At 42.0% G+C, this 17,642-nt stretch overlaps 1 protein-coding gene across 1 annotated transcript in view; it reads right to left on the bottom strand.

The window, feature by feature from the left end:
* Positions 1-17,642, bottom strand: part of PKD2 (polycystin 2, transient receptor potential cation channel) — a 56,692-nt gene extending 39,050 nt beyond the window's left edge. Inside the window, exons 1-2 of the mRNA XM_028166982.2 lie at positions 16,886-17,642; positions 9,317-9,430 (exon numbers count right to left, since the gene is read on the bottom strand). Coding sequence (XP_028022783.2) covers positions 9,317-9,430; positions 16,886-17,498 — 727 coding nt within the window. The 5' untranslated portion in view covers positions 17,499-17,642. The remainder of the gene's footprint in view (positions 1-9,316; positions 9,431-16,885) is intronic.

Genomic DNA, 17,642 nt, shown 5'->3' with positions numbered 1-17,642 from the left:
CCAAAACTAACCAAACAATAGTTTTTAAACCACAAATGCAGAAAATTATTTTAAAAGGATGAACCAAGATAGATAAAACTGAACCATTTAGAAATTAAAAATATTTTTCTGTTAGTCATCTTGGGCCAGCCAAAGAGGAAATCAAAACCGCAGCACAAATATAAATACACCAGATGTAGAGACAGTAGGACCAAGGTGCTTCGGTCCCAGTATTCTAGGTCATCTGCCACAGAGTGATGCCATCACGTTGAACAGGAACCCTGACTTCTCTGCAAGCTCTGTGTTGTACAGTATCCTCACAGGGACACGGTGGAGATAAAATAGGAACAGATATCTGCAGGGATTCTACGAACTAAAAAGTGCTGTATCAAGGCAAAGTGCTATTCAGAAACCAAAGAAAGTTGAGGCTTGCATCGCTTCAGCTGTCATATTAGGAAAAGTTCTGTTTGTGAACGAAAAGAAGTACGAGTGAACACGAGAGAAAATGAAAATGGGCCAAGTGGCCGACATTTAGGGAGAAGATCTATGTGCTACCTCTGAGATGTACCTGCCAGCAACCCTTGCTGCTCCCCTCCCCGGCCCGCACTGAGGGAGACAAGTGCGCGAACGTGTCTGCAATCCAGCGTGAGGGGCGCCCACTATGGGAGGGGGCTGGCTGATACAGGCCTCTCCGTAGATCTGGCTCTTGAGCTGACCTTGAAGGATGAGGAGGAACTAAACAGACTGACAGGAAAGGGACAGCACAGTCCAAGGCCTTTTTGAGACTCGTAATTAGTTTGATGTGGTGGAAGTACCAGATATTCACAGGTCGGAAGAAGTAAGCAAAGATCATACAGTGAAAGACTAGTCTATCAGGTAAAGATTTCAAACTTTATCTCGAAGGTGAGGTGGTGACAGCATGTCCGATGAAAAGAGTGACCTGATTTAATCTGGTTTCAGAGACAGCAGTCCAGAGCCAGTGCCTGGGAGTCCTAACGTGCAGACATCGGGTCCCATCCAGTCTGTGCTCCAGTGGCATTCAGAGCCACCATTTTAAATTTAAATAAATCTTACCACCCCCTACTTAAAACCCTGGCTTCCCCTTACCGAAGCCTACCGGACCTGTAGGGTCTCTGACCCCTGACCTTATCTGATAGCACTCTCTCCAATCACTATCTTCACTCAGCTTCTGGAATGTTCTGAGCTCTTTCCTGCCTCAGAACATTCACCCACACAGTCCCCTCTTCAACTGACTGGCTCCCATTCTTGCTTCAGGCCTCAGAGAGGCCTTCTCTTCGGGGAATCCTCTTCCCCAGCTGTCTTCTTTCTCATCACTTACCACATGTAAGGCCAGGGCTATGTATGTTCTTAATTAAATTACTCAACAGTCCATTGACTCAATAAATGAATAATCCAGGAGAGAGATAATAAAGGTTAAAAAGAGGGACAACAGCAATCTACGAAAGAAGACAGACTTGAGAGGCACTACAGAGGAAGAAGTACGTGGAATGATCCCACGAGAGGAGAGAGAGAAAGCATCTAGGATGATGCCCAGGTTTGGGGAGAGGCATTTACGGGGGTGACGTTAATAGTAACCCAGACAGAGAACGTGAGCAAAGCATGTTTGGATGGACAGGATGAGTCCAGGTTGAGAAATGTTAAGGGTGCCCCTGAGATGCACCGGTGGAGAGGTCCAGTAAAAGCTGGCACAAGATCTGCGGTCCATGAGAGGTCGAGAGGGACTTGGGAGCACCAGCGTACAGGACCAGTTGAAGCTGCAGGAAAGATCCCTTGAAGAGAAAGCCAAAGACCCAGTCACAGAGAACCCTCTGTCTAAACACATTTCAGAAAGAAAAAAATGAAGAAAGTGAATAGAGTAAGGAGGAATACAGGAAGAGAGAGAGTCACAGAAGCCAGAGAGGGGAGTTTGCAGAATGCCAAATGTCTCGAGAGAAAGGCTAAAAGGAGCCCATAAAATTTGGCAATTAAGACGTCCCTGGTGACCTGGGTGAGGGCCTTTCAGCAGGCAGAGTGAGGCTGCAGAATAAACCAGAGAGGCGGATTAAAGTGACTAACACTCCCAAATATTTTAACGCAGTTTTGGTTAAAATTCAAAGGTGGGCTTCCCTGGTGGCGCAGTGGTTGAGAATCTGCCTGCCAATGCAGGGGACGCGGGTTCGAGCCCTGGTCTGGGAAAATCCCACATGCCGTGGAGCAACTAGGCCCGTGAGCCACAACTGCTGAGCCTGCACGTCTGGAGCCTGTGCTCTGCAACGAGAGGCCGCGATAGTGAGAGGCCCGCGCACCGCGATGAAGAGTGGCCCCCGCTTGCCGCAACTAGAGGGGGCCCTCGCACAGAAACGAAGACCCAACACAGCCATAAATAAATAAATAAACAAATAATAATTAAAGGTGCTAATAATTTTTTTAAAAAAAATTCAAAGGTAAGTAACAAGTTGTGATGGAAATCTTTGAGGGACAGAGGTTGTCAACACAAGTGCTTTTGTGAATGCCTGCCTGTATTAAGTAGTGTAATTTTTGTTTTAAAACAAGAGAGAAGAGCATGTAATATTTACACAGACGTTACCACGAAGAAATAAAGAGAAAGCTATGCACGTGGAGTGAAGGCCATGTGTAAAGTAATATTTATATGTGAATCTACCTTTCTTGTTATTGTAGTTTTTTGTCCAGTACTGAAAAGGACAGAGAGCTTTCCAGCCATAGCTGGTCTTTAGCAGTTACTTCCCACGGACTGTAGCCTGTGAACTTAAGACTGCACATGTTTGCGGGGGAAGCTCTGTGGGGAGATGAATGTCTGTCACCAGAAAAGGAAGTAGCTCCCCCAGCGTGATGATTAACCCACTGCCTTTGATTTCACTGACCTGGTTATCAACAATGAACCTGCATGGATTCCCTTAGAAATTCAGAAAACTATCTCTACGCTATCATCCTTGCGAGATTTTTACAGGTAAAATAAAATATTAATTTCTTTTTTAGTGACATACGATTGACATACAACATGGTGTCAGTTTAAGGTGTACAAAGTGTGGATTTGATACTATTCATTTCTCTTTTTAGAATACAAGGCAAAGTCTCCTTCCAGAGATAAAGAAATGGAGATTCATAGGTTTCTTCTTAAAAGAGCTCTTCCTGTCCTAGGACATACCATGCTGCATTATGATTATGTTGTTTCTTTCTCCATTTTCATAACTTCTTTGGATACTAGTGAGTTTAAGGTTAAAGACTTTCCCACACTAATCGACTGTATTTTCTACTCTGTGAAAGGTGTTATACTTTCTATTCTGTAAAGTATTTACTGAAGTCTTAGTGTTTTTCTCAGTGATTTGTGGGTTCCAAATGTGTTAAAATATTAATTTTTTGTCGTATTTCTTATAAGTATGCTTTACAATTGTTTTCTGCCTTTTAATTTTGTCTATTTCTTTGACACATAGAAATATTACATTTCTACGATGCTGACTGAACTTTTTGTGTGTGATTTCTATTATTATGTGTAAGAATAGAAGATCTGAGCAATTTTATAGAATGAGTAGAGAGAGCAGAAAAAAAGAAGTGGCAACTATATTTTTATCATAGATTCACCAAAGACTTTCCTTTGTCTTTCACAAAGATCTTCTATAATACGATTTATTCCTTTCTTTAATTTCAGCATCTAACTCACACAGAGAAATACCATTACTATTTATAGCTGTAACCCATATATAAGTAAGTACTTTAATGATAAATTCATAGCAACCTTAGGTTTTAAGTAAGAATAAATTCTAAATTACAGGGAAAGTGGGATTACTTAGTTTCCATGGTATTCCTGTCCTCTTGGTGAAGGAGACTGATTTTAAAGCCATAGGGACGAGAACCAACACTGATAAGATGGAAAATAAGCTTTTATTTATTTATTTTTGGCTGCATTGGGTCTTCATTGCTGCGCGCAGGCTTTCTCTAGTTGTGGCGAGCAGGGGCTACTCTTTGTTGCGGTGCACGGGCTCTAGGCATGCGGGCTTCAGTATTTGTGGCTCGCGGGCTCTAGAGCACAGGCTCAGTAGTTGTGGCGCACGGACTTAGTTGCTCCGCGGCATGTGGGATCTTCCTGGACCAGGGCTCGAACCCGTGTCCCTTGCATTGGCAGGCGGATTCTTAACCACTGTGCCACCAGGGAAGTCCAGAAAATAAGCTCTTGATGGGCACCTAGGTGCTCCAAATGAATGTCCAAACAATTTGAACCTATACTTCTTAGAACCTACTGATGAGAGAATTCAGACATTGTCAACAATCGTCGGGACATATTTGCTCTTATTACTATTATATGACAGACAGCATCTTAGGATCTTTTCGTGTATTATTCCTAATCCCTATAGAATCTTTCAAAATAAGTATTTTACAGAGGAGAAGACAAAGGCTCAGAAAGGTTAACTAACTTGCTTGAGTTGACCTAGTGTGTAAGTGGTAGAACTGGCATTTGAACTCAGATCTCTGTGATGCCAAAAAATCTATACTTTTCCTACTATGTCAGGCTGCCTTCCAGAACCCTATCTACTTCATATAAAGTATTTCTAATATCCAAGGCACAGGGATAAGTATTTATCTCATTTACCCACAAAGCAATGAGCTTGATATTATCAGTCATTTGATGTTGACATTGCTGAGAAGATTTTAAAACTGGTAATTAAAAAGATGGTTTTTGAACGATGGGGAAAGGACTCAATCACTAGGAGCCAGCAAGGCTTTCCTAGAGGTGAATCATGCCTGCTTATCCTTTTTAATTTGGTCAGCAGCTGATAGATTAGCTAACAGGTCAGAAGAACTGTGGAGTTATTCATTATTCAGACAGGCATTTGAAAAAAATCCCTCTTATCCTATTTCACGAATAGTCTGAGCTAGATGATAATATAATTCAGTAAACTCCACCCAAAGACCTTTGACTAAATGGACTGATGTTCTTAGATCAATCCTTTTTGATTTATTGATTTACTAGGATAAGGACCTGGATGGCATCAACTCTGCTGACGCTATGAAGCTGAGGGGGATAGCTGATATATGAGGTGGATGAATCTAGATGCAAGATAATTTCACTAGATTGGAACGATGAGGAGATCACCATGAGTTGAAATTGAACAGAGCTGAAAGGGAAGGCCTGCATTATGTTCCAGGAAAATGTACTCAGATACTGGCTGGGGAACACAGTGCTTTATAAGCTTTTGGTGAAGAGAGTAAGGAATGAGGTATATGAAGGGTCAGGCAATGGTAGAACGCATGGACCACAGTGCAGTATCTGGATGAGGATGCTCATGGCCCCACTGCTCCACTCTTTCATGATGAGGCTCCCGCTGCACATTCAAAGGGACTCTGATACACAGAAGACCCCGAGTAGCCAAAGCAATCTTGAGAAAGAAAAACGGAGCTGGAGGAATCGGGTGCCCTGACTTCAGACTATGCTACAAAGCTACAGTAATCAAGACAGTATGGTACTGGCACAAAAACAGAAATACAGATCAATGGAACAGGAGAGAAAGCCCACAGATAAACCCACGCACATATGGTCACCTCATCTTTGATAAAGGAGTCAAGAATATACAATGGAGAAAAGACAGCCTCTTCAATAAGTGGTGCTGGGAAAACTGGACAGCTACCTGTAAAAGAATGACATTAGAACACTCCCTAACACCATACACAAAAAATAAACTCAAAATGGATTAAAGACCTAAATGTAAGGCCAGACACTATCAAACTCTTAGAGGAAAACATAGGCAGAACACTCTATGACATAAATCACAGCAAGATCCTTTTTGACCCACCTCCTAAAGAAATGGAAATAAAAACAAAAATGAACAAATGGGACCTAATGAAACTTAAAAGCTTTTGCACAGCAAAGGAAACCATAAACAAGACGAAAAGACAACCCTCAGAATGGGAGAAAATATTTGCAAATGAAGAAACTGACAAAGGATTAATCTCCAAAATTTACAAGCAACTCATGCAGCTCAATATCAAAAAAACAAACAACCCAATCCAAAAATGGGCAGAAGTCCTAAATAGACATTTCTCCAAAGAAGATATACAGATTGCCAATAAACACATGAAAGAATGCTCAACATCACTAATCATTAGAGAAATGCAAATCAAAACTACAATGAGGTATCATCTCACACCAGTCAGAATGGCCATCATCAAAAAATCCACAAACAATAAATGCTGTAGAGGGTGTGGAGAAAAGGGAACCCTCTTGCACTGTTGGTGGGAATGTAAATTGATACAGCCACTATGGAGAACAGTATGGAGGTTCCTTAAAAAACTAAAAATAGAACTACCATACGACCCAGCAATCCCAGTACTGGGCATATACCCTGAGAAAACCATAATTCAAAAAAAGTCATGTACCACAATGTTCACTGCAGCTCTATTTACAATAGCCAGGACATGGAAGCAACCTAAGTGTCCATCGACAGATGAATGGATAAAGAAGATGTGACACATATATACAATGGAATATTACTCAGCCAGAAAAAGAAACGAAATTGAGATATTTGTAGTGAGGTGGATGGACCTAGAGTCTGTCATACAGAGTGAAGTAAGTCAGAAAGAGAAAAACAAATACCGTATGCTAACACATATATATGGAATCTAAAAAACAAAACAAAACAAAACAAACAAACAAAAATGGTCATGAAGAACCTAGGGGCAAGACGGGAATAAAGACGCAGCTTAGGTGCACTGTTTATGAGAATATCAGAACCAGTTTATGTTTGTGGTTTTGGGAAAAATTATTTGTGTTGGGGAGAATGTTGTGGAGGTGAGGGGAATTGAGTTGGGGGTTATTTTCTAATTTTTTTGGTACATTTGGAACAGTGACAATAAATGCGCCCCCTTTAAAAAAAAGGGGGGGGGGACTCTGATAAACTGGAGGGAGTTTCTATCAGGTGGGTTGTTCAAAGGCATGTCTCCAATCACATGATCAACAGCTAAGGGAACTGGAAAGGTTTAACCTAGAGAAGACTTGGAGGAGATTGAACGTCTGTCTCCAAACTTCTGATGGGCTAAACTGGAAGAGAGACATGGGAAAGGTCCCTGGTATTAGGTTGGCTTAGAGAGTAGAACTAAGAGGGGAAGTTAGATGAGGACAGACTTTGGTTTTGCATAAGGAAGAACTTTCTAACACAGCCATAGAAAAATAAAATTAACTATTTCAAAGGAGTCAGTCCCTTAACCTGGAACTCTTGCTCAATTGGAGGCAGGATGACTGACCTTTTGGGAAGGATGTTGCAGGGGGGAATTTTAGCATTCAGTGGAGGTTCGATCCATGACTGCCAAGATTCCTTCTTACCCAGAGATTCTACAATATTTTGAAAAAAAAACTTTGCCTATGTAAAAAATGTAGCTGATATAAGAAGAAAAAATGTGATTAGTGTGAAAAAGAACAAGAAGCATAAAAATTCTAAAATAAACAAGAAAACACTAGTTAGTTATACGACAAGCTTGTTTCCTAAAACTCTAGCTATTCAGTTTATGTATCTGGCCTAGTTCCCAAACCTTGTCAGTGCATCTGAAAATTCACTTCTCTGGGCCATATCTGGAAGTCTTTGATTTAGTAGATCCAGGCAAACTGTAATTATAAAAAAAATTCTCTTGGTGATTCTGATGTTCAGGCAATTTTGGGGAACACTGAAATTTTAGACTTATAGGAGTGCTTATATTTTGCATAAAATCTACGTATGAATGTATGCGTCATGCTCGAAAAAAATTAGTAATAATAATGATTCTAATCTACCTGTTAAAATTTAAGGCCACTGAAGTTTAATACTTAAGCACCATTTCTAGGCTGGAAGCAAACGTGACTTCAGCATTTACTCTAAGTTCTAACAGCTTAGAACATAAAAGTTAAAAAATATCACATCTCTTGCTTAATAACTTTTAATGTACTGAATAGATCATTTCTAGGTTTTCAGCATTTCTTACATAACATGCTTTTAAAAGTAATGAGAGATTCCTTCCTAAACAAACAACAGAAAAGTTCAGAAAATTAGGAAGAAAAAAGCAAGAAAACAAATGTTGTTCATACAAATATACTTTTTAGCTTAAATAACTTTTTTTTTCTTTTTCTTAAGTTCCCACTTGGATAGTCAAATTCTCAGAAAATGTGAGAAGAAGTCATGCCCTGTTTGAGGCTCATTAAGAGCTTACCAGTATTAGTAAAAACCAGTGTGGGGATATTAAATAAATCAATGTTCAATTTCTTAAAATTACAAATATCAAAAGCTTAAATGTTTCCTTAATCTTTTATGTTCAACGTACACATCTTCTTATAAATCTAGTAAACAAAAAACATTTTTAAAGGAAGCTTTTAGCACTTAGTCAATTAAATTCAAGGTGGTCAATTTTAATGTAATAAGAATGGCATTATTAAAGTATTGATTAAATCATGACTCTCTCCATTTACAAAGAAGGGAACTCTTTCCAAGGCTGATGTTGCTTTTTAAGCATTTGCAAGTGTACACTGTAAGAACAAACTCCTTTCCCTGAGGAATACGCTAAGAGGTCCTGGTGGTCATAAATCTGCTTCCTGTCTGTTCTCATAAAGGGCTTTAGAGAGGACACGACAGAACTCCATCATCCAATATCCTTTGATTCAGAGGATTAAGTCCATTGCCCGTGACCTTCTGGACTTTGAGGCAAACGGTTTCTAAGACTTGTTTCTGGCTAAGGCACCCCTCCCCTCCCAGACAATGCAGGAATGTATTGAAAGAAGAAAGGAAAAAGAAAACAGAAAGAGATGAGTCTGCAGTAAGTTTCCTACAGAGTAAAAATCTACGATTATTGAAGATTTGGAAGAAACGATTAGTTAGAATGAAGGCATCCACACAACACATCCGAATCCAAGAAAAGGGGACTTCTAAGTATAAATAGCCATAAAAGCAATATTAGGTGACATTATTTGTATTTTCTGAGAGTTAAACTTGGAAAATATTTCCTGCGTACACTTTACATTAATTGATGTAATACTAGTGATGCTGTAATTATTGTTAAGAATCTAACACAAAAATCCTTTTACTTGGTTACCTGGTGTCTGGGCAGGTTGCCCTGTGCATCTCATAGTGAAAATGGTCACAACTGACAACAAACGGGCCAATCAAATAACGCCGAATTTTGATCAGTGTTCACCAGAGGAGAGAGGAGAGCTTTACCAAATTGTAAATTGGAATTGATAACAGAGAAGAGAACTTCTGAATTAACCGTTAACTGGTGCATCTACAGTTCCTCTTAATCATGATTTTCACAGGTCAAATATTTGCAAAACTTTTCCTCTAGTGGAAGAAAATGTTCTACTTACAGATGCACAAGACTATGAGAAAAAGGAGATACGTGGCCAGTTCCCGTAAAACGCTTTTAAGGTATTTCTCTCGGTCAGTGCTGCTTTCCTCCATGAGTCTTGTTCCCCAGAGACCTTTAAAAGAGTAATAAAAGATGTCATTTTATTTTAAAAAAGTCTCATGAATGGCAAAAGGAAAAACACATAAAAAACAGTATACCTTTAAGGGAGATTCTCCTGTATTTTTTTTAGCATGCTCTAAAGGCAACCGAGAAATGGTTTTAGCAGGAGTACCTCTAATTTAGGAATACATCAGCCTCTACTATCCCCCCAGATGTGCAAAACACAAGGCAATGATCTGATCGTTGTCTAAACTCCCAACCTCATTAGAAAATATCTTAGTAAAAATTTAGAAAGAGAAGAGGAAATTTAGGTTTAATAATTATGCAAGCACATCAGTCCTTCCTATATGCGGGAGGAATTACTGTGTTACTAAATTAATTATCCTCGTTAGTACATGATGTAACACTGCAAACGATACTTTTTAGGTCACCCCTGATGAAAAGAGGTCCTGGCTGGAGCACCATTTCATTATGGAAACATCTATCAAGCTTCTAACACACTGGTGTAAAATCTCTGCTCTGTACCCATTTTTGCCTTTTAAGAAATTCAGTGCTGACTGATTACACTAAACATGCTTAGCTGAACAGTTTTTTTAAATGCCAATTAACGTATGCTTTTTAAATTAAAAGCAACAAACTCATCCGCCTTCTCTCTCTCATTGGAGAAAGGGTAAAAGCAGCAACTGTGCCCCATGTTCCAGCAGATGGAAAAAGCGTTGGGCCGGCTGAGCGAAGATGACATAAGCCGTGGTGAGCTGGCTGGAGAGAGATCCCACAGTTGTGGACGCAGCCAGCAGACAGACATGGTGGCCGTCCAAACCCCCGCTATTGAACAGTGTGGTCAAGTCACATTGCTGGTTACTTGGAAGAGCCTTAGTGTTTTCCAAAAAAGACAAACCTCTCAATTCTTTCTGTTAGATTAGGTCAGCTGTTAATGGCAAATTGCCTCACACTTCTCTCCCACAGACGTTAACCCTTTCCATCACAGAAACTCACAGAGCCACTGATGCCACAATCCAGCCACACAGAGAACAAGGGGAAAATGGTATATGGTCTTGCACTTGGAAGAAATGACTTCATTGCTAGTGTTTATGTACTTTTTAAGTCTTATAATCGTACATTAGTTCTACTCCTAAATTGGGGTATTTCATTTCCTTTTCTTCTTTTCTCCCAAATTTCCTTTAGGAAAAATCAGCATCTGCCCTCAAAGACACTGGGTTACGCGTCCTAGGTTTCACCACGCCGAAAGGGGAGCATGACTTATGACCAGGTTTGCTTCTGCCAACACCTGGTGGTTGTCAGGGGATTACTCACTCAGAAGAAATGCCCCAAGCAGAACGTTTGCTCGCTGAAACTCCATCATAGTAAAGAATTATTACGAACTTAGATGACATGGAAAATTGCAGCTCAGAATAACACAGAGGCAACCAAATATTAGGTTCAGTAGCCCTGGACAAAACCACACCATTTCTCTGGGCGTATTTCTTTTGGAGGCCAGGCCTAAAATATACACATAAGTGGAAATTGCTAGTCCCTTGACCATCCGGAGAGACTGCTGCCTTGTCTCACTTGGTTAGTGATTTCACTCTTTCCCATGGTTTATAAACAATTATGCACGAAGGAAAAGTCATGGTTCTTAATATTTGCAAATGGTTTTGCTTGACCTATAAACAGAAAACACCAAACTCCTATCAAATTTTCTTCAGGCTACATTTGCAATGGTCTATGGCAATTTAATTCTAGCCCTTGAAGGAAACATTTCAAATGAAAAGAAACAAGCTCTTTTATTTATATTGTATGTGAGTATATTTCTATGCATTTCCTTTTTTCTAAATTTCTCTAGCTACCTCCTCAAATACTTATTGCTTTACAAATGTCATCCAGTTTCCCCGCTGGGTGTGTATGTAGTAGGGTCAGTCTCAGGATACAGGGATTCCTTCACCTCCTGATGGGTGAGAAATGCTGCATCCACAAATGGAAAAAACAGCTGTCCTGTAGCCAACTACTTCCCATGTTTACTTATCATCAGGGATGACAGAATAAGAATGGTGAAGGGCAGCGTTCGCGTCCAAAATGGGAGCATTCTTCAAAAACAACTGTTGTCTTTTCCCGCCATCATCCCAGCTGCGGAGGGTGTACCTCCAGCCACTCACGTTCAGTACATAACATGTCTCCATCTGTTAGGAGAACATGATATGAGGGGACACGGGACAATATGCAATTTCCTTCCTGTGTAAGAAGGTGCTTAGTCAACGCCAGAGCCCAAAGTCAGAGCACATCACCTCAAGAATAAGTGTTACTTATTAATATGCATATGGGAGAACTCTGAGATGGGTCATCCAAAACACCAAAAAGGTCTCTAACATAAATAACTGACTTTGGAAAAAAATGTCATTTTGCAACTCTTTTATCCAAATGCTTCCAAACCCTTTTTATTTTGCAATATATAAAAAAAATATCACAAAGAGAGAACGACATAATGAACTCCCGTGTATCCCTCACCCAGCTTCAACGGTAATCAACCCAACACCAACCTTGATTCAGGGAAACCCTCACCCAGTCGTCAATTACTTTGAAGCTAATTCCAGCGACTGTATCATTTCACCTGTTAATATCTCAGTTCCTGGTAAAAACAATTCAGTGTGGCTCTTTTGCCTCACATCAACCCTGTCCCATCTGAAATACACTAACCCACTATGACTCACTGATCCTGACGAGGTACAGTGTGGAGGTCTGGAATCCAAGCTGTGTTCAAACGAAGGGTCAACCCCTTAGGAGCTGTGAGACCTTACCTAACGCCATGAGCCTCTACTTCCTCATTTGGAAATAAGGTAAGAGTACCTTTCTGCGGGGTTGTTCTGGGAATTAGAAATATTATGTGCACAGCAATACAGTGGCGGGAAGAGGCCCTTTTATGGCTTCAGAAACAGGTCCAAATCTGAAATGTCCTACTTCTGACGCCTAGTTGGTCCAGATTTGAGAATGGTGTGGAGACCCAAATCCATATGGACTTTGAAGTCATTGTGGATAGCCTGACCAAATTCTCATTGCACTCACATCATAAAAGAATCCTGTTTTTGTGCTTAGACACATGTGGGCCTTGCTTAGGAAGATAAATACAATCCTTCTTCATAGTGATTTGAATTGCAGGGACACCTTCAGAAAAGGAAGTGACTTTTTACTATTGGTCCGTTTTCTACAGAATAGTCAGTTGCTACCTTATGATACTGACGCTTGAATCTCAAATTTCTTAGGCAGCCCCCTCCTGAGACGCAGACGGGTATGTCCCACAGCTAACGGCCAGATCTACCTGCATATTCCACAGACAACTCACACTCACATGCCCCAAACTGAGATTTCTCTTTTTTTCCTTTCTCTAGAAACCTATTTGCCCTGTGTGGGTTAATGGTACCAACCCAGAAACATGGGTTTCATCCTAGAATAGGCCCTTTTCATAACCCTCACATGGAGTTGGTCCACAATTCTGATGGTTTCTCTCTTTCATCTAGCGTTCTTCCATCCCAGCTCACAATCCTCAGTTGTACTGAGGATTGTCAGTGCAACTGCCACTTCTTTATCACCTTTGTCACTTTATTCTGACCTATTCTCCCAGCATTTGGCGCTATCCACCTCACCCCATTCTCTACATTCTTGCTAGAATCATCTTCAGATTGGCATGATATCATATCAGCCCCCTGCTTGAAGCCCTCACTGACTCTGCCTACAGGGAAAAGTACCAATGAGCTACAGGCTTGCTTGGTCTTTCTTCTCTATTTTTCCCTCCTCCAACTCCCCCCTGAATCCTTCAAAACATAACTCAAGATTCACTTCTTCTAACCTCCCCAGGTAGAGCTGGTCCTCTCTTCTTTGGGTCTCTCCCACACCTGGGACCTGGCGTTGCAATGATTTACTTACACTTCTCACCCCCCTCCTAAACTCTAAACTCTTTGGGAGTTGGGATCTTGTATTATTCATCTCTGTATCCCTAGTACCTACCACAAGGGAGATGCTCAATAAATGTTTGTTGACTGCACAAATTCTGTTACTAGCATGGCCTTATCACACCCCTCAGAGTAGCAACCCTCCCTCAAAAAAAATCCCCATGCAATGAAAATACAAAATCTCATTTGTTCACAATTATAGTGCAAATAAAAAGGGAAAAGGAAGCAATTATGGAGTGAGGGTTGGATTAAAAATAAAGGGAAAGTCATAATAGCCAAAAGGTAGAAACAACCCCAGTGTCCATCAACTGATGAATGGGTAAACAAAATGTGGTATATACATACAAGGGAATACTATTCAGTCATCAAAAATGAATGAAGTTCAGATACATGCTACAACATGGATAAACCTCGAAAACATTATACTAAGCGAAATAAGCCAGATGCGAAAGGACAAATACTGCGTGATTCCACTAATATGAGGTACCCAGTATAGGAAAATGCATAGAGTCGGAAAGCGGAAGAGAGGCCGGGGGTGCGGGGAAGAGGAGGGGAACTGGGAGTTAGTGTTTAATGGGTAAACCTTCTATTTGGGATGATAAAGAAGTTCTGGATATGGACAGTGACGGTACAATATAGTGAATGGCAGAGGAGGTATCTATTTGTTACAGCAGCTTAGCCCACACTGACCAATACAGCTGGTCCTTTATGATTTCTCCAGGAAAACAAACAAAAAACCAACCAAGCATATATGTCTGAAATAACAAACAGAAAGTGACTTTAGTAAACTGATGCATCCATAAAACACATTCAACTTTGGAAATTCAGAAAATATGATAACCCATGTAGAGTCTCAAATTTTCTCTCTGCATGAAGAAGCGTTTGCTAAGCAAAAAGTAAACAAGATCACTGGGTTGGGGATTCCTTTCAGTTTTGGAGCAGTCTTTCAATCTTTCAGCCATCCTTTGCTTCTTTTGGTGCAGGCCTTCATCACCCCTTCGCTGGCTGCCTCCTACCTGGTCCTCCTGCCTCCCTGTCTCCTTCTGCAAGCTCTCCTGCCCAGCACACTGCTTGACTCAGATTCCCTTTCAATGTGCTCTGCCCCTCCTCAAAATTTTCCAACTGCTTCCTAATATTTAGGGGTGAATTCTTAATTCCTTAGTTAGGCACAATGCTTCCCATAATCAGGCCTCAAACATTTCTTCGTTGCTACCTTACTCCCGGCTAAGAGGATAGATCTATTTAGCATCCAAGGAGAGAAATGACCATTTGCTGTCCAGCTCAGATTCATGTCATTTAACAACAACACAGGGTACGCTGAAGCTAGAAGGGACCCTGAAGATTAGGTTCAACTCTTCCATTTTATAAATGAGGAACAGAGCCCGGGAAGTCTGAGTGAGTTACATAAAGTCACAAAGGTTGGAGACCTCCAGGGAAGCTCCTGACCACTTCAAATTTGAGTAATTGCTCCTACCTTTAGAAATTCCAAGTCACTCTCTCTTCTGACCCTGGGCACTACTTATACAATGTATATAAGATTTTTGTCATCGGTATCCCAAGAGGGGAAAAAAAAAATCACAACTCATTCATGGTTATTCATTTCACTTTCCTGGGTTTCTGTTCATAGGAGAATGGTGATCTGCTATTTTAGTTTTTTTTTTTTTTTTTTTTGGTAGCACCTAGTATAGTCACTAATTATTTAACAAATGTTATTTAATAAGTGACAAGAATATCAATTATATTTCTTCATAAAAGAAATAAAATAAAATTTTTCTGTAAAAATGATTTTCATGATTCTCTTCTTCTACTAATTAGACCATTGATAAGGTTTGACTAGAAGTTTTACCGTTACCTTATTCACTGTAAATTTTCTGAAACTTTTCTTTAAAAGAGATAAACTTATACATACACTCATATATTTCATTTCATTATATTCCATTATTGAGTTTATTCAAAGAATATTAAGTGTTATCAAATACTTAAGCTGAGTTAACAGGATCATGATTTTCCATTATTTATTAACTTATAAGAAACTCCTCTCATTTCAGTGAATACTTTAAAAAGCACAATTAAAACAATTGAACAACCTTAAAAAAGTATGAGAGTTTTTTACTCATCTACTCACACAGGTTATTCAAAAAGGATCTTTTGGTCCCCACCATGCTCTGAATCAAATTAACTAGCGTAATCACTGTGTAAGAGTACCAAAATGTACACTTTTAGAATCTATGATTTAATTTCTATTTATGAAGCACTCACAACATGGCAGAGACTTGCTACACGTTTTACGTTTCACCTCATTTAATCCTCCCAAGTCAAGAACTAAGTATTATGATTATCTCCTTAAAAAAAAAAAATTCAAAAACGGGGGATCAGAGAGGTTAGGCAATTTGCTCGAGGTCATGTAGCCAATATGTGGTAGAACTGGGGTTCGGGTATAGGCCTGACTTGGTGTTAATCACGTTGCTGTAAAGACACCTGGATAGCTTTTGGTGCAAGATTTTCAAAACTGACAGGAAGAGAAGGGAAGGGAAATTTTCAAAAGAACTGAGAATGGAAAACTCCTAAAAGTAGAGGTTAAAGTCACTTGGATGGCAAGAGCCAATTCAACTCTTTTCCAAAGATGCCTCTGACAAAACTTTGCAAAAACAGGATCCCATTTGCTCTTGGAAAATTTGTGTCCTCTTAATAGGTACTGGCAATTTTGAAAATTCCTTTCCTGCCTTTTGGAGAGCTGGGTGCACCGAACTCTGACACATTTCCACACAGCTGGTATCTGATGACCTCACTGTCTCATTGGAATTTCAAAGAACATTAACTTAGTTATTTAAAAACATACTTTCAAGTTTTTTAAACGACATTAGCATTTCCTTTGCAACTGTTTTAGCAAAATACCTAGACTTAGAAATGGCCGAACAACTGTTTTCTTAGACATTTTATTCTATTCGTGGTGTTCTTAACAGCTCCCTCTCCCCCAAACAACCAGACACCGCCAAAACAACATCAATGACTGTCCAATGACACTCCCTCCACAGCTAGGACACTGTACTGCGTACCCTTTCCGGAAAGGAGTAAGAGGCAATAGGGCATCCAGGACAGTGAAAGATCATGGGTACTAGCACAGAAGTTTCGTTTTTATTTAGTGAAATTCGCAAATATGCAGTTGCAACCACCATTAGTTGCCTTAGAATATTTTTTTCCCTACAAGGAAAAAAAAAAAGTCTCCAGATGTACCCCCTCGCTCTAATACGGCTTTCACTTATTTCCAAAGGTAAACATAAGCTGACACATCTTTTAGAAGAAGGAGGTATCCAATAAATTTGCACCAACAAGGGCGCAGTGGAATTCCGTGCTGGGTACCGGAAATAGAACGGAATTAGCAGAGGTGCGGAAGACGCTTCCTAGGGAGGCGGGGACGCAATGGGAACGCGAGCGGGAGCCCCGGAGAGCTGCCCTCCGCGGGCGATGGCTCCGGCGGCGCCCGCACTTCTGGTTTGTGCATCAGCCGCCGAGGGTCGCGCTCTTACCTCGCAGCCCGCGAACCAGCCTCTCGGCCCAGGCCACTCGGGGCAGCTGCCCGTCCAGGGGGAGGTGGCGATGCAGCGGGTCCCCGCCGCCGCCGCCGCCGCCGGCCGGGCTGGGGCTCGGCGGGCCCTGGTCCTCTCGCTGGCGCCGCCTCCCGTTCGGAGGGCCCGCGCCGTGGTAGCCCCCCAGCCCCCGGCCCCGGGCGCCCACTGAGCTCACGGCCGAGGAGGCGACCGACCTCCGGCTGCCCGGGCGCCACTCTACGTCCATCTCCACCACCATTCCCCCTTCTTCTCCCTCCACCTCCTCTTCCTCCTCCTCCTCCTCGGCCTCGAAGCCCGGGTTGTCGCGGCTCCACGCCTGCCGCGAGCACGACGAGAGCGGAGGAGATGGGGAGGCCGAGGCTCCGGCCGGGGGGTCCCGCGCGGCCGCCTGCCGGATGCGCTCCATCTCGATCTCCAGGCCCCTCTGCTCGCGGAGGCCGCCCGGGCCGGCGAGGCCGGCGCCCGCGGCCCGCCCGCCCGCCATCAGCCGGCCCGGGCCCGCCGCTCGGGGCGGCGGCGTCCGCTTCGCGTCCCCGGGCTGCTGCGGCTGCACGCGGCTCGAGTTCACCATCGCGGTCACTGGCGCCCGGCGCGCCGTCGCCCCGTGCCGCGCTCGGCGCTGTCCGCCGCAGGAGCCATGTTCCTTTCTTCCCGGGGCCCGCCGCCTCCTGCTCTCCGCCCCCGAGCTCCCCAGAGTCCCGCGTCCCTCGCCCGC

The sequence above is a fragment of the Balaenoptera acutorostrata genome, chromosome 5 (assembly GCF_949987535.1).
Source record: "Balaenoptera acutorostrata chromosome 5, mBalAcu1.1, whole genome shotgun sequence".
Taxonomy (NCBI): Eukaryota; Metazoa; Chordata; class Mammalia; order Artiodactyla; family Balaenopteridae; genus Balaenoptera; species Balaenoptera acutorostrata.
This window is presented reverse-complemented; position numbering and strand designations above follow the sequence as displayed.